The 26,704-nt window shown below is 34.2% G+C and overlaps 1 protein-coding gene across 2 annotated transcripts; it reads left to right on the top strand.

Annotated features, from left to right (window-relative positions):
- Positions 1-2,809: 2,809 nt before the first annotated feature.
- Positions 2,810-26,366, top strand: LOC149776653 (uncharacterized). Of its 2 annotated transcripts, none has more exons than XM_089941182.1 (6): positions 2,810-2,945; positions 12,555-12,720; positions 14,288-14,427; positions 16,697-16,744; positions 20,433-21,863; positions 23,021-26,366. In XM_089941182.1, exons 5-6 carry the CDS (start codon positions 21,401-21,403, stop codon positions 26,101-26,103), a joined length of 3,546 nt encoding a protein of 1,181 aa, XP_089797308.1. In that variant the 5' UTR covers positions 2,810-2,945; positions 12,555-12,720; positions 14,288-14,427; positions 16,697-16,744; positions 20,433-21,400; the 3' UTR covers positions 26,104-26,366. The 2 variants fall into 2 exon arrangements, with proteins under 2 accessions (XP_089797308.1, XP_089797307.1); XM_089941181.1 differs by having other exon boundaries at positions 12,555-12,674.
- The last annotated feature ends 338 nt before the right edge of the window (positions 26,367-26,704 follow it).

Consider the following 26,704-nt stretch of genomic DNA (forward strand, 5'->3'; position numbering starts at 1 on the left):
TTATGGACAGTATATGGCCTCATTTCAGAATAAAAAGCGACATCAATTTATTGGCTAATTAGCTGCTGTAACAGTTATAAAATACGACTTGCAAAAATGACTGCATTTTATTAGTTTATCGTATCGCATTTAAATACAAGATATTAGTTTGTATTCTTTGTTCATTTTAAAGTATTTGTTATGGAGACACGATGAAGCAAGCGTATTCGAGTATAAATAACGGCCAGCATAAAAATATATGCCAGTAATTATTTTAGCTTATATTAATGTGCAAGTGCAAGTTATAATAAATTAAAATGAACACAAGTTAATAGATGTATTCATTACTTGATGTCAACCATCATTGAATATGTACGATATGATGATATTGTAAACAAAAATGTGCACGATTCAGTTATCCCGAATATTCATTAATCTGGACATATTCACTGGAAAAGAAGGTGGCGGATTAACGAGTCTCTCTCTCTCTCTCTCTCTCTCTCTCTCTCTCTCTCTCTCTCTCTCTATATATATATATATATATATATATATATATATATATATATATATATATATATATATATATATATATGTGTGTGTGTGTGTGTGTGTGTGTGTGTGTGTGTGTGTGTATGTCTCATTGTTCAATTCCTGTGTACGTTTACTCAATAGACCTTATCCAAATAGTTATGTTATGCTGTAAATAAATAGTAAATTTTTGGTTCATTCACTAATATCATTTATGTTCCATACAAAATCACGAAAGTGACCAGCATCAAACACAACGTTTGTCCTTGTTTTAAGTATGTACCCATATACTTTGTCTTTGTAATATTTGCGCGACTGACCTGCATCAGAACTCAGTTTACATAATAAAAAATTATGGCGTGCATAATACTTACTATCGCGTATTTTATAACTGTCTTTTCACTCTCTATCTTCCTTTCGACTATATTGATGTAAAGAGTAGGCTGGTGTATGCACATTTAAGTTTACAATCTCATCAAACACGTTAATAATACAGAACCCTATTTTCATTCACTTTCCTTCTAACAATAACTTACACCCCTCTTCTACATGCGTAAGAACACATCACACACACATAATTAATTTATGACTAAATAGAGATAAACAGTTTTATTAATATTTTTATTATGTATAATGCACACTTATTAAAGATATAGCAAATAATTAAATTTGAAAAAATATATATCTTGATATATTATTGACGAATGTTCGATATTTTATCAGAACTCAATTTACATAATAAAAAATTATGGCGTGCATAATACTTACCATCACTTATTTGATAAATAATTAATCATAATATATTGAGAATTAATTTAAAAATCACTTTCATTTTTAGAGAATTAGTAAACTTATTTTTATGATTTTAGTTTATACTTTCAATAATTAAGTTATTCTGCAAAGTAGAATAATACAAAAATATTCTTAACTAATTGTAAACAGGGGACATAATTCAACAAATGTTTTTGTGTTTGTGACCTGGATTTTTAACGTAGCTTTAACAATTTTTCAATCATATCGCTACGAAGTCTGCATTATAGCAGTTTATAGTGAAGTGTAGCACTGGGACATCATACCTCAGACATGTATCATGATGTCCCACCCAGTCACATTATCCTAACAGGCCGACCAGTCCTAACACTAACCTCTTAATATATATATATATATATATATATATATATATATATATATATATATATATATATATATATATATATATATATATATATATATATATATATATATATATATATATATATATATAGATATATATATATATATATATATATATATATATATAGAGAGAGAGAGAGAGAGAGAGAGAGGCCTTTGGATCATATTACCACATTACTACTTGGTAACCATACCCGAAAGCATTTCAGTATTCTTACATTGTCATGTATATCACACCAAATTAGCAATTACCGTGTGGGGCTTTGGTCATGATAAATGATTTTAATTTTAATTCAACAAATTAGTGTTCAGTGTTTGAGGTGGTCTCTGATGGGAGGCGTTCTAAAGAGAATGTCATATTAACGCCACAGTTGTGTTAGGTAATCGTATCAAAGTAAAACAAAAAATAAATCTGGAAATTATATGCAAAGGCAACACATTTAATAAAAAGTTTCAAAATTTACAAATTCAATTGACTTCTTTGTATGCCCGAGGTGCAGTAGATTAAATAATATGATTTATGAATTTTTTATATTATATTACACAAACTATTTTTAGCTATCCCCGTCCCCTGTAAACTTAAATTGTCTTCCCCGGGTTTGCAAAACGAATTTGAAGTGATGACAGTGTTTAATAATTACAACACGTAATAAGCGGAAAATTATAAGTCATGAATTTAGAAAAAATGTCATTTAAATATGCAGTTACAATTTGCTTTGCGAAAAGGTATTTTAAAAGAGCTGAAAAGATACCATTTGAAATTATATATTACGATAAATAGACCAATGACAATGATATAGAATTGTGACAATGCATTTTAATTATCATGTCACATGGAGACCAAGCAAGATGCTACAAGCGTTTGCATTTTAATTATCATGTCACATGGAAACCAATCAAGAAGCAACAATCGTTATATTTTGCTTATACATTGGGCCATTCGTACACCGCATGTCACTACGCCATGTAATGTGGTCTGCTTTATTGGTTTTTTTCCAATCGATCCAGACCCGTGACAGTCATATTACATATACTTTACGTCAGTACTGTCAATAGCGAAGACAATCCCTAAACATTCCTGAAATACACACTGCCTATGTTTATATTTTTGAGTATAATCATTCTTGATACCCGTCTAAGGATAATTAATATTTCGGATATATATTGAATTTGCTTGATAGTATGTGAACCCTTGTGATAATTATAGTAGTATGTGTTTATCCCAGTGTGTGAGAAGGCAAAGATTACAATTACACAACGATCAGGTAAGATTAAATAGCAGCTGCATACTTTACAAGAAGGTAATCGTTCAGTTCAGTTTGTTGTTGCGATTGTCAATATTTGTGAATGTTAAACTAAGTATAGAGCAACATGCTTAGTGACCGTGAATATTGCATTCATATGTGTATATACCTATTGGAGGGAAGAGCTTGTTGTAGGGTTTAACGCCATTTTTCATTAAAGATAGGTTATACACGGCCGCCAGTATCAGTGGTTGAGGAAGAGTACGGTAAAACCCCAGAAAGAACCACTCACCCAAGGGAAGCTACTGGCAAGTTTTCTCACCCACCCGCATTGACCGAGCCCTAGACTCTAACCCATGCAGAATGTGGTGAGACGACAGTGATCCGTAACTGTGACCGCTTTATACCACTCGGCCACTCGGCGCTCCAGTGAAAAAGCTAATATTTATTTTGTACAATTAATTATATACATATTGGTGTTGTTTTACGTGTGAACACTTGGTAAATTAGTTGTTGTTTTTTTTATATCGTTGTACTCTGTAGTCCTTTGCAAAGACAAAGGGTGTTTTAGAAACATGGATACAAAGGAGTCAGTTTAATGTGGCTGATGGTCTATACAAAGGGGAAATATAAAAGTCTTACATTTTGTACATCTTGCTTTGAACTTGTGACGATGCGGTCTCTATAAAGGGGAAACATGAAAGTCTTACATTTTGTACATCTTGCCTTGAACTTGTGACAATGCAGTCTATATAAAGGGGAAATATAAAAGTCTTACATTTTGTACATCTTGCTTTGAACATGTGAAGATACGGTCTATATAAAGGGGAAATATAAAAGTCTTACATTTTGTACATCTTGCCTTGAATTTGTGACGATGCGGTCTATATAAAGGGGAAATATAAAAGTCTTACATTTTGTACATTGTCACGTTTACCCCGACTCAGAGTAGCCCCAGTTTGAAACATGCATAATAAAGGTAATTCTGACAAGCCATTGTTTAATGTTAAACATTGCCGCAGGCTAGCACTAATCATTTACGTAAGATTGCCGTGGCTAGAAGTGGAGAGCCAGACCTAGGAGCTGCGAGGCCGCCAGATAGTCAATTATCTTCTAGATGTGAAAACGTTAGTCCAGATCAAAAGAAGTTGCCAGAAAAAGTGGGAGTGTCTTAACTTCTTTTCCCTGCAGACAGACAGCCAGGTTGAACTGGTCGCTAAGACGATTGGACAGGGTCACAACGCCACCCAATCAGAATCGAGATAGAGGAGAGACCCTGATTTGGCTAGAATGATATATCCGCGTCTTCCGGCAAGAATTAGTTCGCTAGAGAGATTGCCCAGAGGAGGATAGAGTAACTCCGAACAGCCATTCGTTATTGGCGGGAATATCTTAGAACAGGAAATACTAAGTACAGACATCTTCAAATAAGGTCAGTGAGCTAGTTGTTCGGTCTTCGCGGAATGCGACTGCATTTTTAATTGTAGATCGTAAGTATACTTTATTATTACTAGAATCGTAGTACAAAGAATTACTTTGTGGTGTTAATATGTTTGCATATTTTGAAAAAATGAGTTGATATTTGTAAAGAATTATATAGGGTGCTAGCCGTCGTAAGAGTTAATATTGTAATTCGCTATGTGGGTATTTTATAGTAGACTAGCACATGTGTTCATATGATTATAGATTTTGCCATTGTTGAATATTTGTGTACGCTTGTGGGAGTGTAATGTACAGACATGCGTCTGATTGTTGTCAGATTGTAGTACAATGAGATTAAATATATATGTGTATATACTGATGTGACGCAATGTATTGAAGTCTGTATGACAATTCGCTGATACCGTGTTATTACGCCATTGTTTACCCTGCAAGAAGTGTGTGGGAATTTCGATGTGTACGCATGCGTGACAGAAACCATAATAGCCTTATCTGATGATTAATTGTTGATCTAGTGTGAGGTGAGATTCGATAAAGCATATGTTAACCCCTCGTGGATTTTCACAGGAAGCTTTGAGGGACAGACCAGTTACAGTTTGGTCCTGTAGTCTCAGATAGAGAGACAGAGGAAAGGAGAAGAAAGGAGAGAAGTCAGGAGAAGTTGAAGTCTAGGAGGAAAAGGGGAGAGAAGGGAGGAAGAGGAAATTGGAAGCAAAATTGGAGGAGGAGATAGTCGAGAGGGAAACGGAGTCGAAGGAGGTGTTGGAGGAACGGAAGGAAGGAAGGAATTAGCGGGAAAGAAAGAAATGAGTAGACGCAAGGACAGGGGGAAAATCGAACTCACACTGTAAATCACGGGATGAATTAGGCTGTCATTTGGTCTAGGGAAAGATGGGTGATTGAGAGTTTATCGTTTTAAATTATCGAATTTATTAAATTGTTATTAATTGAATTTCATCTTCGTTTTCTCTATAATTTAGCCGTCGGCATTGCTGACGGCATTGCTCAGAGCTGTAAATCTACCTCGTCACTAATTTACCTTTCTAATCCCACGAGCCCGGGTGGAACTTCCATCATAATTTAATTAATATATATTGGAAGAACCCCACCCCAATGCGGGCAACCGTCACGTACATCTTGCCTTGAACTTGTGACAATGCTACCTAGAATACTGTCAGAGATTTAAACTATTGACCCAGTAATGAATACAGCATAGAAAACTAAATCACCCATTATGATAGAATATATATGTGGACAGCATTTACAGAAACACACGCGAACGGAAAATATAAAAATATGACAGACTGTTCATTTTGGGAATCATAATGTTTTTCAATGAAATTGGTGTAATTGTTTTCGTTACCAAAATACATGTCTTCATCACAAAATGCTTCTCATAGCCAATACAGCCCCACCCCCACCCCCAACCTCTTTGTAGGAACTACAGTCAACATTGTTCAGGAAGGTAAGCATGTCGAGTTCCAGGAAGGTAGTTATGTGTGGTGCTAAGGTCAGAGAGGGTAGATATGTCTGATGATAAGGTCAGGAAGGCATATATCTCTGCAACTATGGACAGAATTGTAGTGTGTCCATTGCTAACGTTAGAGGTGTTGATATGCCTGGGTGCTGAGGAAAGAAAGGTAAATATGTCAAGTGCCAAGTTCACAAAGGCTCATGTCTGGTGCTAATGTAAAAAACTAAGTATATTCGGTGCTAAATTATGAGGCAGATATATCCAGCACCATGGTGACAGTGGAAGATACCATAATTATTCTAACAAAAAAAAAAAAAAACCTTCTAATAAATGCCCCTCCTCTGTTTTTAACAGAAACATGGAAAGTCCTTATCGAGGCTTAAAGAGCCGTATATATCCATTATGGTATGTCCAAATAATTAAAACAATCCATAAGCTATTCAACTACTGTTAGAAAAATGAAAACAACTTAATTTATGAACGTTTTCAGTCAAACAATGATGTATGGTATTCACTATTACCCCTTTGGAAATTGTACAACCCCCGGAGCGTCTGTTAGAATAACTATGGTATGTCGAGGGAGGCATATATATCCAGCGGTATGGTTGCAAAGTAGATAGGTTTGTTGTTAAATTCAGGAAGGTATCTATGAACGGAGTAAAATAATAATCCATTTAAAGAACCATTTTGTACTTAGCTTTTGCTTGTACCATCAAATGGTACCAAATACTGAAAAGAGTGAGAATTAAAATGTAACCGTGTTCTATTATCGAGTTAACAATAATCTAATCTATCAAACTTTGCATCCAAATTTTTCATTTGTATGTAAAGTTCTTTTTTGACACCAAATATTATTTATTATAGCTAAAATGGAAGAGTGATAAGTTTGATTCACCTTTAGTGCCATGCATATACTTATTTGTTTCCAAGCATTGTAAAACTTTGTAAATTCATAAAAGAAATTGTAATCGCCAACAAGCAACACAGACTTTGTGTCAACTTTCTCTTCAAACAGGAAGGTGAAAAGATAGAAAACGAAGTTTTATGATATGTAATCAATTTAGTTGCTAATTTGATCATCATAAAGAACAACAATTGCAATGCTTTCTACGGAATTCCAGGAAACACTTCACATATGGTCCTTGAAAAATTTAATTTATGTAGCCCAGTATGATTCAGTGGACATATCTAAGTCCATTTCTAAAATATTAATCATTTTTTTCTGATTCTTTTGTATACAGACCATAAAAAAGGTTTTCTGGTTTGGAAACTGTTACAGAGTTTCGACCGTGCCATTTTATTGTTAAACAACAACTGTGGTGAAGCAAAATAAGAAGAGTTTCACTATTTTAAATTATAACAGAATGACCTTATCTCTTGAAATATATGACATACAAAATATGCAGAAAAAAAATATAGCTGAATGTGACCATTTGTACAACTGTATCCGCTGATCCCTATTTTCACCAACTGCGTCCTCTCAGGCTAGGGAGAAGTAATTTCGTCGAAACAGGCCTATATCAGCTCGGACATGATTTACTATGCTTAAATACACTTAAAGGCAAGGCCAAGCTTTATGATGATTAATATGACTTCTGGTAAGCGATACAGGTACAATTACATTGTACATGTTAATTATGTTAATCCAATAACGGAAACGTTCGTTTCTCAAAATATTTCTGCCAGATAGCTAAGAAAGTTTCCTCTTGACAACTTTAATAGACTTTGAATACTCAGTCCTTTGAGAAACTCAGCTATTACAAACACTTTGCGTTGGATTACACTGAATTTGATGTTTACACAAGAAATCTTCCAGTGTGAAAACTATAAAAGTGACACTATCCATATGCTTCTTGAAGAACATGTGGAATCAGTGTGCATAGATACTTGTGTAATTTTTGTACACAATCTTCCAATATTATTCCGCTTTGAAGGGTTTACTGAAATCAGCCTATTGGCTGGGTGACATTTTGTAAATTTACACGAAACTCAGGTGTCACGTCAAATTATGATATGAATATTGGTACATTTTGTTATACCACCATGTCGGCCAATTCTGCGCGTCGGGTAATTCTGCGCAACGGTACGTCATTTCTGTAAACATTGGATCACGTGTTACTTTGGGTCAAAAATCCATTTTGTATCAAGAAACAACGATCACAATCTAATTAAGAAAAGTGATATTCATAAAGTGTACAAAAATATCCGGCATTTCGACTCGAAATGCATATGAAAATGTGATTTCTAAATGTCAACATGAAGACCCACTCCATAACCTTCTTGAACCTGTAACTCAGAAAATCCGATTTACTATGTATCTTTTAGAGACATACAAATAAATACATTATACAAAAGATGGAAATGTATACCTTAAAACAATACTGCATTTATATCCAAGTTTCCATTTTTGCAAGAAGTTGTCCCACACGTACAAAATCGTCAACTATCCAACGTGTCAACTTGCCGCTAGAATATAAATTCTCAAGAAATTCAGCGGCGTATAGTCTGTTTCTAAATTCTTTAGCAATTTTTCCCCATCAGCAAGACGTTGTAAATACATTACATCCTATTCATTGTTGTTTCTCTTCCACATAATAGATTTTTAAAAATAAAATGTTGAACTTTACTAACTTTTTTACAAGATCGATTTTGTTTGCTTAATTTGCTTCTCTTTGCCATTTGTTGGCTTTATTACGTTTTATTTTGTAAAACTAGCTATAAACCTGACCTATGCTGACAGAAACAGTCCAAAGTAATGCATTTCATTTATATTGCCCGATTAATAAATATTACATCTTTTCAACGCTGTGCGCAGAATAGGCCGACATATCGTGAGTCAGGATAACACGGGGCTGGTATCACCTGTTTCCAAAACTAATATTATTTTGAACAGAATATTCTGGTGACAATTGCCTCTGTTCAAATGGTAAGCATTGCTGTATTTTATTTTCGTCAATCGGTCGAATTCGGTATGCGTTTTGCTTCAGAATTGGAGACGGAAACCTTAAGTGCGCAGAAATGCCCGACAGCATTGTAGTCATCTTAAATTGGACATATTATGCTAGCACATTATTGGTCCATCCTTTTGTTAACATTTGCATTCTCCATCCGTTAACTTTGTGACGGTTGTAGAGATTTTCATGAAATTCTGCAAATGTATTGACCAAAAGCAGACCCATTGACACGAGTTCATTTCACAGCAAGGCAAGAGAAGATGTAATTATGGTTTTTAACTGGTCTGGAGGATGACTTATGTATGAAGTTATTGTAATTTAACTTTATCATAATTTGAGAGTCTGTGACGGGCTGTCACTTTTTAACCATTTCAGATTGGTTGACGAAATTTTACCCAGCTGCACACTCTATCATTCACATGACAATTTTATAGTGCAATGGTCGAGGTCACAAAATGTGCATATAATGTACTGTGTTTCCCTTGTTACTCAAATCTCAAGATTATGTAGCATCTTCTGTCGTGGAATTTTCATCAACTCTCCCTGCATGCAGCTATAGTTTCATGGTGTTAATAATGCATCGAGTGAGCAGACATGCGGATTTTATAAAGACTTGTGTTCTAAAATAACTTTATATTTCCATGAAGTTCAACAAAACACAAACTATGGTACCAGTGAGCTCCTAACAGAAACATATTTGTGAATGCACGAATAATATGAAGGGAGTTCCAGCAGCTAGGAACTTGAACAATAGAGACACGACGTAACGAATATCATAAATTATTTATTTATCACCTGTACTGCATGAACGTAAGGAGTGGCATAATCTTAGTTTCATAACACACAGATCAAAATATATTTTGACATCTAAAAATATCAGCTATATTTGTTCAAGCTTTCTATGAATATTTTCATGCGAGTTTAGTTTTTGTTGGCTTCTATAGCAACCATTGAAAATCGATATGAAGCAGGTTGGGGAAAATGTATCACATCTCGAACTCAAAAAATTGAGAAAAGATGTATAATTACTTGATCTACAAACAAATGCATGTCTCATGGTCCATATTACAGCCAGGTGAGAAACAAAATTTTAACATCACCAAAACCAATTCGTTTTATGTTTTCTAAAATTTCAGGAAATGTTCCATTTGACATGTTTTTGTCAATATTGTTTCTTATAGCCCCCAGTCACGAGGAAAAATACTTTGGTGTTTCTAAAACTACTGTTGCAATTTATGTCCAATCTTTTATTTAATTAAAAAAATATGTTCTACAATAGTTGCACCTTGGAGGGTGAGGCTTGAATTTTCTTTTGAGACAGAATCTTTCTTGTTTTACATCACAATACTATTTTGGTCTTCAGCTAATGTAATGGATATAATAAGTTCTTTATGTCAACAAATCAGAGCAAGACTATTTTTTCCAGTCTGTTTTGGTCCCAGAAATTAGAAGTAATAATAATATCAGCCCCATTCCCAAAAATTGTATATGGTCAGTCCCTTAGTTAAGTGCAACATAGAAAAAACTCTCTTAACTAGCTTAACCTGCAAATTGTTATTATTTTTACTTTTAGTTCAATGTAAACCTTGTGAGCCAGTTCATGCCCACTTGGGTCTCTGATATGTATTAGATTTTATAAATTATATTTCTTTAACTCTTATATAAATTACTTCATTTTTTTGTAAGGAGACAACCCTTGAATATTTGCAATTATTGAAGAGTTGTGTCCTGTTCAAATATCTTCTTTATACTATATGGGATTTACATTGTCAATCTGTGGTTGTTATTTGTATCCGTCTAAGTGTCTTTCTTGTCCATGTTATAAATCCTATAAAATCCTATGCTGGTTGACTTTTTAACATTCAGCCTTCAATGTGGGTGAACTTGGGACGAGCATGTGTTGTGCATCAAAATTGGGTAACTGTGCTCTCTCTCTAATTTCAAAGATCTGTTGAGAGCCAATACAGTAGTTAAAAAATTGTGTCTGTCACTACATCAGTGATATTAAAACTTACCCTTTTTGTGTTTCTTGGGATGGGATATGTGTTACTGACAAACGCTGTGTCACTGTGACCTACAAAACTATAGTATCAATTATTTCCTGGCTCTAATTACAATACCTATAAGATGCACACTAATTACAATACCTATAAGAAGCACACTAATTACAATACCTATAAGAAGCACACTAATTACAATACCTATAAGATGCACACTAATTAAAATACCGATAAGAAGCACACTAATTACAATGCCTATAAGAAGCACACTAATTACAATACCTATAAGAAGCACACTAATTAAAATACCGATAAGAAGCACACTAATTACAATACCTATAAGAAGCACACTAATTACAATACCTATAAGAAGCACACTAATTACAATACCTATAAGAAGCACACTAATTACAATACATATAAGAAGCACACTAATTACAATACCTATAAGAAGCACACTAATTAAAATACCTATAAGAAGCACACTAATTACAATACCTATAAGAAGCACACTAATTAAAATACCTATAAGAAGCACACTAATTACAATACCTATAAGAAGCACGCTAACTAAAATACCGATAAGAAGCACACTAAGAAGCATCTTAAAATTAAAGCATTTCACACATATACAGGAATCTGTATGCTACTTAAATATGATGTCTGTGCTCAAATTATAGCTTCTGTTAAATTAACTATTACACTAAGAATTATATTTTTTTAAAAACAGTTGACAATAAAATTCGGTGTCTATAACAGGTGTACCAGGTTTGAAAATGAATGGATTTACTTCAACTTGGGCATATAAAGATCTAAGGCCATTGTGTGTCAACAATACAAAAGACAATCTGCATGGAAGCCAGTGAATATATTAGAGATGAGTCCAAAATATTCTGAATGATGTAAATACAGCTAAACATTACATTTTTTCAGTTTTCTCAAATCTCATTAATTGTGTCAAAATTTATTTCCTTATTAACTCAGTAGCATGAATTCGACATATTAAGATATTTTAAGCATACTTCCTATAGATTTTATGGTAACAAAAGATAGTAGAAGAAGGGAGTTAACTCAACAACGACCAAGTAATTTGTGGCTATTCTCAGCCATTCAACTAAATCATTACTTAAAACTTTTGAAGTTTTAGGCAAGGTGTCTTGATTGAATTATTTTTCCACGTTATTCAGTTTCACACATTTTCAGTACATACTTTATACATTTTCATATTCTAATGAAAATTGATTTAACTTCATGTCATTCTATTGATATCTACACAAGTTGCAGTTTTTGAATCTATATATTTCATCCTATTTACTTAAATTTAAGTTGTAATAACCTATTACCAATTGAACACTTACTGATAGGTAGTACTTTCATGTCATTTAAAGTAAGAAATCGGTCAGATTGGGCACATGTACAGTTTGAATTGGACCCAAAACTTCAGCTGGGTACAGAACGATTCATACACATTTCAAAGAAAAATGAATAAAACTTTAGTGCATTGTCTGCTGTCTTTCTTGCACCTAATTTTAGTACATGTTTGTCTACCTCAACAAGTCAACATGTTTCCCATATTTGATACCAAACAAATTGCACAGCCACAATCATTTCTGAATAATGCTTCATGATGTTGGAATTTTGTAATTGTGGGGCTGAAAGGCCATAAACAGATTTAATACATTTCATAATTCAAATCATTGTTAACAGTGTCCTATTGTCAAGCTGCTTTTCATTTGAAGCTCCGTTTGTCTTTTTCTTGTAGACCTGAAGTTAATGGAAAGCACACCAGCAAAAGTGGTACTTTTTGCTGAAAAAACATGATTGATTACCTTAGCAGTTAGCCGTACCATGCAGTTGTGCTGGAGTTTTCACAGGCCAAGATGTATACATATCAACTTTATTAGAGCTTAGACAGTACAGTGATCATAGTATGTATGCTGTGCTTCATGTTTATTATTTGCACATAGTACAGTGATCATAGTATGTATGCTGTGCTTCATGTGTATTATTTACACACAGTACAGTGATCATATTATGTATGCTGTGCTTCATGAGTATTATTTACACACAGTACAGTGATCATAGTATGTATGCTGTGCTTCATGTGTATTATTTACACACAGTACAGTGATCATATTATGTATGCTGTGCTTCATGTGTATTATTTACACACAGTACAGTGATCATAGTATGTATGCTGTGCTTCATGTGTATTATTTACACACAGTACAGTGATCATAGTGTGTATGCTGTGCTTCATGTGTATTATTTACACACAGTACAGTGATCATAGTGTGTATGCTGTGCTTCATGTGTATTATTTACACACAGTACAGTGATCATAGTATGTATGCTGTGCTTCATGTGTATTATTCACACATAGTGCAGTGATCATAGTATGTATGGTGTGCTTCATGTGTATTATTTACACACAGTAGAGTGATCATAGTATGTATGCTGTGCTTCATGTGTATTATTTACACACAGTAGAGTGATCATAGTATGTAGCTGTGCTTCATGTGTATTATTTACACACAGTACAGTGATCGTAGTGTGTATGCTGTGCTTCATGTGTATTATTTACACACAGTACAGTGATCATAGTGTGTATGCTGTGCTTCATGTGTATTATTTACACACTTAAGCATGCATATTTTGCACAATTACTTTAAAATAGCTAAACTCCTTTTTTTTAACATGTTATATTCTTTACATTTTGAGATTTCCCAAAGAACTGTATTTTTTGTCTGGCTCTGTGTAATTAATAGCTCCAGGCACTAACATTGCAGGGTTATAAGCTATGAAACAATGAAAATAAAGTAAGAAATGTAATTATAAATTAAGCTAGGTAGGTTTAAGTATACCTATATGAAGACTTGTGGATCATTGGGATAGGCTATAAATGATACGAAACAAACCGTTTAGTGTTGTTAACTATTTGGGATGGTGATATATTCACAATTTCCCTAAACATTGCAACAGGGCATTTTTACCATTTATCAAAATGTCTGAAGATTATGGATATATGACCAGCAATACTAGTATGTCTCCTTAAGTAGGTACTACTGCGGTAAACATCAGATTAATATAGTAGGAGTCCCTTAAGCAAGTTCAATAAGATTTCCCCCCCACATCACTGCACTGTTTTGCTGCAAATACCACTACCCCTTGTGATACAGGGGCCAGTGGGATCTGGAACAACTAATTAAGTTGCCCCACCTTTAATCTGTCCTTGATTACACCAGTAACCTATAGTGAGTTGATTCAATGCAAGTTAGGTAGATGTGCAAACAGCTTTAAGTAACTTATGTTTGAAATCGAATTACCTTCTGAAGGTCATATATATATATGTGTGTGTGTGTGTGTGTTGCTGTGAGAATAGTCTCAACCAAGATCTTAATTTAATTTATACATTTTGAAAATTATGTTGAAGTTTTATTTTCCAATTTTTATTTTTACTTTGATACCTTACATCCAATTTTTATTTTTTCTCAGTTGCTGCAGTAATAGGACATTCTCTTATCTACTGTCAGAGGTCACCTCAGAATACCCAGCACATTGACAGAATTGTTGCTCAGAAATGAAAATCCTGTCACACACATTGCTTATTGCTGGGGTATGATAAAAATGAGACAGTAAGTAAACTAATACCTTTTGGGTATGGTTTGTAAATAGTTATTTGGCAATAGGATGTACCAGCCTAACTTATGGAGTCTGTCATTAAAATGAACGAGGTAATTGTGTATGTGATTGGACTAAGTTTGTGAACACTCTCATCTTTAGACTTTCTTATGACCTTGTAAGTGATGCTGTAAAATGGATACTCATCAAAACATTCACTTGTATCATAGAGGCTGGCATCTTCAACCACATCACAATATGCATCAGTTGCCTTGATAGTAAAAGTTATACGTAAAGAGCTTACAAAGATCAGGGACAGATGTCTCCATGTGTATTGGGTGCTTAAGGTTAAGGCTGGCTTCATTCTATGTACTGCAGTGAGTTTTCCCTAAAAGATTTTTCAGGACTTAAATCATGGATTAGCAATCAGCCTTTACAACTTTTCTTTCTCACTTTTGAGTCTCACAAGGTTCACCCAGATCTTTTGTAGATTTTCAATGATTAGCCTAAATTTTCACCTTTTGACTGAATTTGTCTGATGTTCTCATGGAAAGTAATTTTATAATGACTTTAATCAATGATAAAGGGATTTTAGCTATTGAGTTAGTGCATTAAAACTAAACTAATAAATCAACAAGACACAGAAACAGAAAATTGACTTTATTTACTTCATTAAAATATCATATGATGTTCATGAAATGAATCGGTATATAAAATAATTCAACAAACAGTAATCTATTATTCACAAGTGTTATGTATATTTAAATTGCATTATTTGTTAGTGTTTTTAGTTATTCTATTCTGTGAGTTATGTAAAATTGTATCTTGTAGCTGACCTTGTCCAAAATCAAATTCATTTGTTATTCTACAAACAGCTAATACATAGCTAATATTTTTCTCTATGTGTATGGGTTTAATATTAGGATCATTATCAATAGAAATAAGCATATTTATCTTGGTTTGAGTCAAGGACATTGTGTTACCATGTTCAATATTATACTTTGAATTAACATTTGGAATTTACTAGTAAGAATGAAATTTCCATTAGGTAAAATTTAAAAGAAAAAATGCTAATTGTGACCTGGGTCAGGTAGAGGTGTATAAATCATGTTTACTGGAAAAGTTCTTTATTCATGATGTAAGATCTTGAAGCAGAATCATTGTTGTGACAGTGTTTTGATTTGGGCTGAACTAGTTTAATTAAATTTTCTTCCCTGGAAATACAAGGTGCTCTATATAATATTCTTTGAAAGAAATATTAACTGGGAATATAGTGAATTCAAACAAGGAAACCTTGGATTATGTTACTGTGATTCAACAAAAGATTATAGGCACATATCCACTTTACAGGCCATCACAGGCACGTCAAACACTTTCAGCATTGGATTTAGTTTGGAATTCCACTAAATTTTATTCAGAACTTTAATCATTAGGACACTTGTGTTATAAATTCTAGGATTATCTGGGATTTTATTTGCAATGCTGCAAGTTATATTGTGTTTAAATTTTCACGTTGTATTGTAGGGGAATAAATGATCTGTTGAATTTTACAAAACTTGGTATATTTTACTGAACTTTACAGGAAAGTCGAAGCCCTCAAACTTTAGTTTCCCAGGTGCTAGCATCATTGGCCAAGCTTTTCAGCATTATTGCCTGCTGGTCACATGGCCAACATAATAGTCCACTCCAAACATTTGAGGATATTGTTCAGATTGATTGCTTGTGGCAGACTGCACTTTTAGAAACATGCACTGCTTGAACTGTTCAATCTAGACCACTGAAGTTTGTATATTATAAATAATTGAGGAGAGGATGATTCTAGAGGAGCATGTTTCATAATGTCCAGAATAAGTCACTGTGACATACTTTGTCCAATGTTTGTTTTCATATCTCTGACAATCAGCACAGTTATGCAGACACTAAAAGTATGAAACTGAAAAAGAAATTATATTTTGTTTTGGGTCAGATGCAAAAGAAATTTGTTTTCAGTTTCTTGTGTATTGGACTTGATGGTGACTTTAGAATTTTGTTCATATACACTACATCATTATCTTAAGTATACAGGGCACAATTAAGCCGGGCAAAGGCAATACTGACTTTATCACTTCCATATAGTTTTGTAAATGAACTAGATCTAGGCAACTTTGGAACATAATCTACTATATACATATAAAAATGTGTAAAATATTCATTCTCTTTTCCTTGATCTATTTTTGTCCATATGATTGTAAACATTATATATGTCCTTTGGTAATAATCAACGTCTATGTTCATTTTTTACAGACTTGGGTTGGAGTTGTGGTTGATGCATAAAAGAAAAGAAAATTTCGGGTAAGTAAACTATTTTGTGTGCTGCAGTAAAGAATAGCTGAAATGTGTCACTTTCAATGAGTGAACAAGCTATAGTCAGTAGAAAAATATAACAGAACCGATTTTTTTCTCATCCCAAACACAAATTATTGTATCAGTCGTTTCAGAACTGCAGGTCCTTTTTATCACATTCCCTCAGTAAACACAAATTTAAAAAAACAAACAAACATGCAAGATTATATCTAAAGTTTTTCTTATGATTTTCTTGAATACATTTATCTGATTTATATTAGTTCATTGAAATTTCGAAAATGTCCTTACATTGGTCATTTCATTAATTAGATACAGTCTGTGGCCATTTTGTTTTAGGAAAGGTCAAAGTTGTCAAATGCCAGTACCTGTGGTAATTACATGTATAATTCAATCGTGTGTCTCTCTTGTCTCCTGGGACTAGTCTGGTCAAGTATAATTGTATAGTGTATCTATCTTGTCTCCTGGGACTAGTCTGCTTAAGTATAGTTGTTTCATGTATCTCTCTTGTCTCCTGGGACTAGTCTAGTCAAGTATAATTGTATAGTGTATCTCTCTTGTCTCCTGGGACTAGTCTGCTTAAGTATAGTTGTTTCATGTATCTCTCTTGTCTCCTGGGACTAGTCTGGTCAAGTATAATTGTATAGTGTATCTCTCTTATCTCCTGGGACTAGTCTGCTTAAGTATAGTTGTTTCATGTATCTTTCTTGCCTCCTGGGACTAGCCTGGTCAAGTAGGCTCAGTACATCTTAGTCCCCACCATATTGGTAACATCTTTGTTTCTTCATAGACAAGTTATGAAAATCAGTCAATCGTCACAGTGCGCTCATGTGGCTACAACATGTGATTGTAGCAAGTGTAGGAGAAAAATAATAAAGTTCCTTATCCCCAGTTCCCCTTTTGCAATGCAAAGTTGTAAATAACAAAATGTATTGTAATACGTTCTTGCTTGTTGTTTGGTAGTTTGCACTGGGAACTCAGTGTAAGCATCATTGACATGCAATAACCTTGTCCTCCCCCAAGTCGATATGCATTATACTCTCAGACTTGCTAATTGTATACTTCCAGGATAAATAGTTTCGGGACCCCATCCATAAAATAAGGAATTAGTTTTTAGCATATTTTGTAAATAGCAAAACTAGTGTTTTGGGAAAGTATTAGAGTATTTATGAAATAATTTAACAATTACTCCTGAGGTTTCTAACCTCCTTTCCCTAACCACTCTTAATTTGTGTTGCAATGATAATATGGCACCGTTTGTTTCACATCATATTAAGTTAAGTTCTGTTTTAAAGGACGTAAATATTTGCAGCAGAATTATCAAACAAGTTCAGTTCACTAAACTTGAATACTGAATGCTGATAAAAACTATATTCCTTTTCTTATGCAAAATACATGAAATAGTATGTCACAAAAATATGATTTGGTTCATTAGAAATAAAATAATCGAAAGAATCATTTAGCATTTCGAACTAGACTACGTGACTCCTAACATATTGTGGCAAACAAATCTCAGTCTGTGTGTTGAATTTAAGTATTTCAAACTGCACATTTTGTGTATCGATAATTGGCAATATGTTTTGGTAACTTTGGCAACTACCAAAACACCTGGTACGAAATTATTATAATTAAGGAGGGAACATGCATCAATCTTCATAGAAATGGAAGAGCTGTTAGCTTTGACAATGCCTATGTGTTGGAAAATCCGTATTACTTAATAGGCCCACGAAAGGGGATCATTCATTGAAATATCTGTCACTTCACCTAAACAATTTTTGGAAACTGAAGTTCACTCTATCTTGTATTGATTTCAAGACATTGCACCACCCTCTTTTTCTCAGCACATTGCATTTGTAATCAACATAAAATGTTGACTTGTTGTAAATGTTCCTTTTGAAAAGGAAGGTGGAAATATGGAAAAAGAAGTTTCATGTTTTTAAAGTAATTTGGAAGATAATTTGATGATTGAAAATATCAGATATTACATTGCTTTTTATGGAATTTGTCTAAAAATTCATGCATAAATAATGAAAAACAATTGAAATTGTATTGCCCAATCTGAAGAAAATTAATACTGTTGTATGTATCCAGGTCCATTACTAATATAGATATCATTGTATCCAATATTTCATCATACAGACATGAAAAATGGTCTTCTGTTATGGAAACGATTGTAGGTTTTTGACAGTAATCTATTTTGAAGTTGCCATTTTATGTTATACAACACCTGTAGTGAAGTAGTGCAAGAAAAGTGTTATTATTTTTATAAGCTTCTAATAGTATTTCCTCAGCATTTTATTATACCTACATGAACATATGATGTGGTGTAATTGTAATTGTGGATCATAATAAATCAAATTTAACAGTAAGTTTCTCGTTGCTATTTCGCCATTTGTGCCCTATTCTGGCTAGAGGGAGAAAATATCGCCCAAATATTGGAGTCCAGTCTCAGTGCCAGTCTGAATATAATGAACTATAGGCTCTGGCCAGCAAGAATACTGATATTCAATTAGTTTCAATTCATACAAGAAATTCTGGGGCAGTCAGATGGCCCCTAATATTATAGCAGAAATACTTTGAAGTTTACTACTATTGGGGCAATTTTCAGTGCAGAATCCCATGTGATGGATGTCCCTTAAAATGACTGCATTAAATATATAGCCCTTCGTCAGTTCTCATGGAAAGTAAAAGTTTGGACACCAACTAGACATACGCGGAATGCATACATAACAATTTAATTAGAATGCAACTCATCTTTTATTTCAAGGTGTATAATTTATAAAGGGGTTTGTGTCTAATTTAAAATGACCACTGCCTAAAAGACTTTCTTCAAACCAACATATCAATTAAGCAGAATACAACTAACATAATTCTGTAAGTTAAAAGTAGTTATATGCTGACTTGTGGGAATTTCAGTTGTTGCCTATGATACATACTGTGTTTCTAGTGCACGGTCATATGTCTAATTCAGATTTTATGGTCTCAAGATAAAATCAGCTTTCTGTTTGTTCCTTGAAAAAAGTTAATTTAACCTCAGAAAAAATTTTGCTTTTAAAAGCATGCGAATCCTGAAGTTTGAGTTTCGGTTTAATGTATTGGGGGTCCTTTGTTGCTGTAAAATGGAACTTTGGGATCAAACATTTGGGGTTTTGGAGTTGATGGGTTGATCTGCTCTCTACCCCCAAAAATCCATCTGGAGGTGATTTTAAATAATGCAACCTATTCATAAACCATTTTGTAGGGCATGTGTGACTATATCAAACTGTAATAATAAGCTACACATAGGAGAATAATGTACTATCCTTGGCTATGGGTTAATTTGCTGGTAAGATTGACATGAACACAAGTTAAAACCTACATATAATAATTATTAACCTTGATGAAAATGTAGCTAAACTCTTACTGTAATATAGTGGATTCATTGAGTTTCATGTTTGTTAGTTTGCATAGTACAAATTTTACAGTTTCAAAGGTACTTAAATTTGTGGATGGGAAATTGTGGGTGGTTCTATAATGGCAGCTGGGTGAGTGCTCGTTGGTTCTTAAAATTCATGGTTTGTAGCAAACATGAACCCACAAATCTGGGTATCCCACTAAAAATTTGAATTACTCTAACTCAAGCATAGTACACACCTATATAAGGATTGTAACTCTCATAACATTCGTTACTTACTTCCAGTACTTGACAAAAGCAACCCTTTTGAACACTCCAGGCAGAGTCACCATACATCCTGGTGTAGGATGATCCAAGCAAGGAATAAGAAGTTACATATGAGGACCTTTACTGGAAAACCCTATTTGAAATTTCATACGAGGACCTTTCAAAGACCTTATACTGGAAATCCCTATTTGAAGTTTCATACGAGGACCTTTCAAAGACCTTATACTGGAAAACCCTATTTGAAATTTCATATGAGGACCTTTCAAAGACCTTATACTGGAAAACCATATTTGAAGTTTCATATGACAACCTTTCAAAGACCTTATACTGGAAAACCGTATTTGAAGGTTCATACGAGGACCTTTCAAAGACCTTATACTGGAAAACCTTTTCTGAAGTTTCATACGAGGACCTTTCAAAGACCTTATACTGGAAAACCATATTTGAAGTTTCATATGACAACCTTTCAAAGACCTTATACTGGAAAACCTTATTTGAGGTTTCATATGAGGACCTTTCAAAGACCTTATACTGGAAAACCCTATTTGAAAAATGAAGTGAATTGGTAAACTAGTTTCGTTTGAACCGATTGGTAATGTATTCTAGCAGATACGTGTATTAATGCCAAGAAAATAAAAAAAGAAATTTTGCAATATGTTAGTTGAAGCTGCTTGTCCCAGTGTGGGTCATTAATATATGTAGGACATTGTATACAGAATCACAAGAAGAATGCAGTCTGCACAATGATTATACAGGCTTGAGTACCTAGATTTACCTATTTATTTCCTTCACCACCATCTCAATTATGCAGAATTTACTGAGGACTGTTTAGCTTTATTTTCCATTGTGAATACCACAGAAAACATTTAAATGGCATTTTATATTGTGTAAAACATATGAATTCTATTTTGAAGAACCAAATCAGATGAAAGGATTCCTGTCATTGAGAAAGAAACATTTATGAAAGGGTGAGAACATTATCTTGCATGCTTGAGGGTTATGTGTCTTTCTTGTTTTACTATACATTTTTAATTAACAGTGAAACTTACTTAGTCAATGCTTGGAGCAAACTTTGTATCACCTTTTATAAAATAATGGAATCGGTCTCAAGGGAGATTGAGCGACAACACACAGTTCTTCTGATAAAATTGTGTGATATGATGGATCCAGACGATCAAACGTACAAAAATTTCATCTTTTACTTGAGGAATTATATTCATTGGCATAGACTGTGCAGGATAAAGCAAGATCCCACAGCTGTGTTTGATCTCATGGAGAAGAGTGGAATCTTGAAAGTAGGGAAATATCAAGTTCTGAAGGAGGCACTAGAAGTTGTTGGGTATATTAACATACTGGATCTTTTAAAGAATGAGGAAGAATGCATAAGGAGACAAATGAGAAAACGCAGTTACAGAGATAGTCCCATGGCTGGAAGTTCATCTAGTATTGGTCTGTCTGTCTCCCTCCCACCCTCTGTCTCTCTGTCTGTCTGTCTGTCTGTCTCTCTCTCTCTCTCTCATACACAGAGTTGGAACACAAAGAAAAGTATTTACATCTTGATAAAGAAATGTGAACATTGGTAAAGAGAATTCCTGGATGCGAATCTTGTTGCTAAAACGAAGGATAACCTTTGTACAGAGAATTCATATGCATGAGTTTGATATTAGAATGACGAAGAAAAGTATATTGTAAGCCGAAAGAAAAGTGTACTAAATCAAATACATAAAACGTGATGGATATATTGTGCTATATTTACTTGCATAAAAAATACGCACTTATTAAGTTGAAGCAGCTTTCTTATCTCTAATGAAAAAAATTCCAAACCAAATGGGCATATTACAACTTAGGACACTTAAAGTATATAGTGGCCACTATTACACTGTAACATTATCCTCCAAATAAGAAATCCCACTTCTCCTAAATGTCAGTAACCCTTAAATGGATGCACTTCATAATACCATCTTACATTTGCTAAAATAACATATCTAAACATCACCTTCATAATTTATCGTTTAAGAAGCTTTGATTGCGCAGGCTATGGAATCAGAAGGTACGGAAAATTTGTATCTGCATATTTTGATACATGAAAAGGTATGAAGGCTTCAGTAGTAATGTATCTCATACCTAAATATCACTTTCATAATTAATCGTTTAAGAAGCTTTGATTGTGCAGTCTGTGGAATCAGAAGGTACGGAAAATTTGTATCAGCATATTTTGATACATGAAAAGGTATGAAGGCTTCAGTAGTAATGTATCTCATATTTATTGAAAAGTCTGTGGAATCAGAAGGTACGGAAAATTTGTATCAGCATATTTTGATACATGAAAAGGTATGAAGGCTTCAGTAGTAATGTATCTCATGTTTATTGGTGCAGGCCTCTTTTAGTGATTCTCAGTAAAGAATATGTATTAATAAAAAAAAGAATTTAGTAGCTTTACAAAGGCACGGGATGTACTTATATAATCGTATAGCTTCTGTATGAACATTGGGAAAATTAACTTCAAAATTAGATATTGTACAGCTGTTATAAAGGCAGTGTGGTTCATGATTAGGACCAAGACTGCAGTCTGTTTTCTCAAAATCAGTGTATTATTCTTTCCGCAGATACTCAGCCTTCCATTCTCTCTACTGTCGAAGTACGCCTTCAGAAGGACCTACTTCTTCGCTACAAGTTCCTGAATGTGATACCAATTTCACCACTACATGAATCTTATACCACTCTTCTTGATGACATATTTACTAGCGTCATTATAGAAAAAGAAGACAATGAAAATGTAGGTCACTTGCAACAAAGGCAGGTTAGAAATTCAAAGGATCCTACATACCTGAAATCTTTTCATCAGCTCTTTGGAGACAAATGCAATAAGAGACTGATTCTTAAGGGATTTATGGGGAGTGGTAAAAGTGTTTTCTGTCGGAAGGTTGTTCAGACATGGTGTAGGGTCAAGAATTATCAGGTAGACCCCGAGTCAGCAGGTGAGAGAGAGGTATCTTCCTCAAGTGCACTTGAAGGCGAGGATGTACTTTTACAGTTTGAGTTTTTGTTTTTTATTGATCTGGCTAAGGTTATTATTAAGGAAGATTTATTACATGCTATACACAGGCAGTGCTCAATACCAAATGATATTCAGAATAAGAGCTTTTTACGTAAACTGCTGCAAAATGTACCAGAGAAGATATTGATAATATTAGACGGACTTGATGAAACAGGATCTCAGTGCCCTAGCTTTGTAAAAGATCTACTGGAAAGACAACTCTATCCACGAATCGCTGTATTGGTTTCTACTAGACCATGGCAAGTTTCTAAATTAGGCCTGCAAGCTCATTCTCATTACGACCTTTTACTGACTGTACATGGTTTTGACGAGAAAAGTGCCCTTGACTTTGCAACTAAATTCATCCATGCTCACGATAAGGGTGTCAGTGACCGTTTGGTCAAGGATATGGCAGAATCACTTACAAAAAAGAAGCTCTTTGCAACCTTCAAAAGTGTGCCTTTGCTTCTTCTATTCCTTGTAAATGTTTGGTACAATGACAAGTCACTTCCGGACCAATACAGTGTGCTGTATAGCAAAATAATAGACTGCATGATTACAAGTTATTTGAATAAAACCAAGGGAAAGAATCTGAAATGGGTTGAAATGTCAGATGTAAAGATAAAATTAATGGAATCGTCTGTCTTTGTCAAAACATTTGGAAATGCATTCTTAGAATTGATCAGCAAGCTCTCCTATAATTTCTTACTTCAAAGACACGGAGCAACAATTATTATTAGTAGAGAGCAACTTTTAGAATGTCTTGATAAGGACAGAGAAATTGCTGAATCGAAACTATTTGTCCTTCTAGATTGTGGAATTCTCTCCAAGTCTGATGCACCCTCTCCACTTGAGAGAAAATATTCTGTCTCCTTTCTTCATTTAAGTATACAGGAGTTTTTGTCTGCCATTCATTTGATACTCAATGAAGATGTATTTCAAAAATTCCTCTCATCCTGGACATGTTTAGATGATGTTTTACAAAATGAAAACTTGGTAATTTTTATATGTGGATTGGTACCAAATCTTGGAACACTGGTTTTCAGCCGCATTTGTGAGGTTTGTGATCAAGACCCCAAGGTTCTGGAATATCGATATGATTCTGTTTTGTGTACACATAGGTATGCAATAGAAAACCTCTGTTCTCTGTATCGAATTTGCCTGAATGAAGTAAAAGTGTCAGCTTCATTATATTTATCTGACATCAGGATCAAAGCCTCGATGATTGAAAATGAAAATGAGGACTTTCTCTACATGATAATGAAGTTAGGTTTAACTTCTGCAATTAAATCATTTAATTTGTTCAATCTTCTGTTATCAGCTGATAGCAGTGAATACCTTTGCAAAACTATTAGTAGCTGTACTAATCTGCAGAGTCTTGATCTGGAATACATTACACTACATGATAGTGTGACTGTCCTTGATTTGAACAGACTGGCAAGTCTGACTTACCTCAGACTGCAGGATGTAACCATGTCCGTTGAGTGTAGTAAATCCCTTTGTAGAAGTATCAGTAATTGTACTAACCTGCAGTTTCTAAATCTGCAGAACATTAAACTATATGATGATACCCTTGACCTAGGCAAGCTGATAGGTCTAACTAACCTCAAGTTGTGGAATGTAACCATGTCCTGTGAATTCAGTGAATCCCTATGCAAAAGTATCAGTAACCATGTTCACCTGCAGACTCTACATCTGATTAACATTATACTACATAATAGTATCCTTGATTTGAGCAGACTGACACATTTAATTAACCTGACAGTGTGGTCGGTAACCATGTCTGGTGAGTGTATTGAATCACTATGTAGATGCATCAGTAACTGTACTAACCTGCAGACGTTGCATCTGGATTGCATTACACTTCACGATACTGTCCTTGATCTCAGCAGACTGACAGATCTATCTACACTCAGGCTGTGGCAGCTAAACATGTCCATAGAGTGTAGTAGGTCCCTATGTGGAAGTATTAGTACTTGTACCCGCCTGAAATCTCTACATCTGATCATCATGACACTACATGACGGTATCCTTGATCTGAGCATTCTCACAAGTCTTACTGATTTTGTACTGTGGGATGTAACCATGTCCTGTGAGTGCAGTAAATCCCTATGTAGAAGTATCAGTAACTGTACTCACCTACAGAATCTAGATCTGCAAGAGATTACACTACATGATGGTGTCCTTGACCTGAGCAGTCTGACAGGTCTAACTAAGCTGGAACTACGAAGCGTAACAATGTCCAGTGAGTGCAGTAAATCCCTATGTAGAAGTATTGGTAACTGTACTCACCTACATAATCTAGATTTGCAAGAGATGACACTACATGATGGTGTCCTTGACCTGAGTGGACTGACAAGTCTAACTAATCTTAAGCAGAGGAATGTAACCATGTCCAGTGAGTGCAGCAGCACTCTATGTAGAAGTATTCATAACTGTGTACGAATGCAGGCCTTACATCTGGAGGAGATTACACTGCATGATAGTATCCTTGATTTGAGTACATTTACAAATATGACAAACCTGGTTTTTATGGGAGTTTGCATGAGTAGTGCGTGTCACCAAGTATTGAATACAAGTGTTAAATCCCTTTCTAGCCTGCATTTATGTAAGATTGAAGGGCTGACGGTATCTGCAGACTCACATAACTAGAATATCGGTTCTTACTAAAGTTTGAACGAATGGCCAGTGTTGTTGAGTATTGAAAAAAATACCAAAGAACGTCTTACCTGAAGGTACCTTATATTGTGCCTACATGTTTCTAATGAGGCTTGATAACATACCTGTATAAGTTGTGGAAAACATGTGTGATATTCATTAATTAATCTTACTGCAATAAGAATTAATAACATCAATATTAACATTCTAATCTATGAATATTTGTATTGCCAAGAAAAATAAACTTCTCCATTTGATGGGTTTGTCTCTGAGTAATCACTAAAACCAAGAAAATTTTCAGCATTAGTCAATTTTAGTACCGGTAAACCTTATTATCTGCATAAATAGTGATGCAAAGAGTTTTGCATTATATCAAAAGGCACCGAGTAAGAACAGTGGCTGTCCATGACATGAACACATCATATGCTTCCAAGATTGTATACAGCTACTATCACAAAATATATCACAAACAATATTATAATTGAAGAGGAACACAATTCCTATAATGTTCTGTTCTGAACGTTTGTGAAAAAGCATCATGTATATATGACCTTTGCTAAACGAAAACATTAAATAATTTTCATGCATATAAAAA

The sequence above is a fragment of the Sinohyriopsis cumingii genome, chromosome 18 (assembly GCF_028554795.1).
Source record: "Sinohyriopsis cumingii isolate HCF-2022 chromosome 18, ASM2855479v2, whole genome shotgun sequence".
NCBI classification, from domain to species: Eukaryota; Metazoa; Mollusca; class Bivalvia; order Unionida; family Unionidae; genus Sinohyriopsis; species Sinohyriopsis cumingii.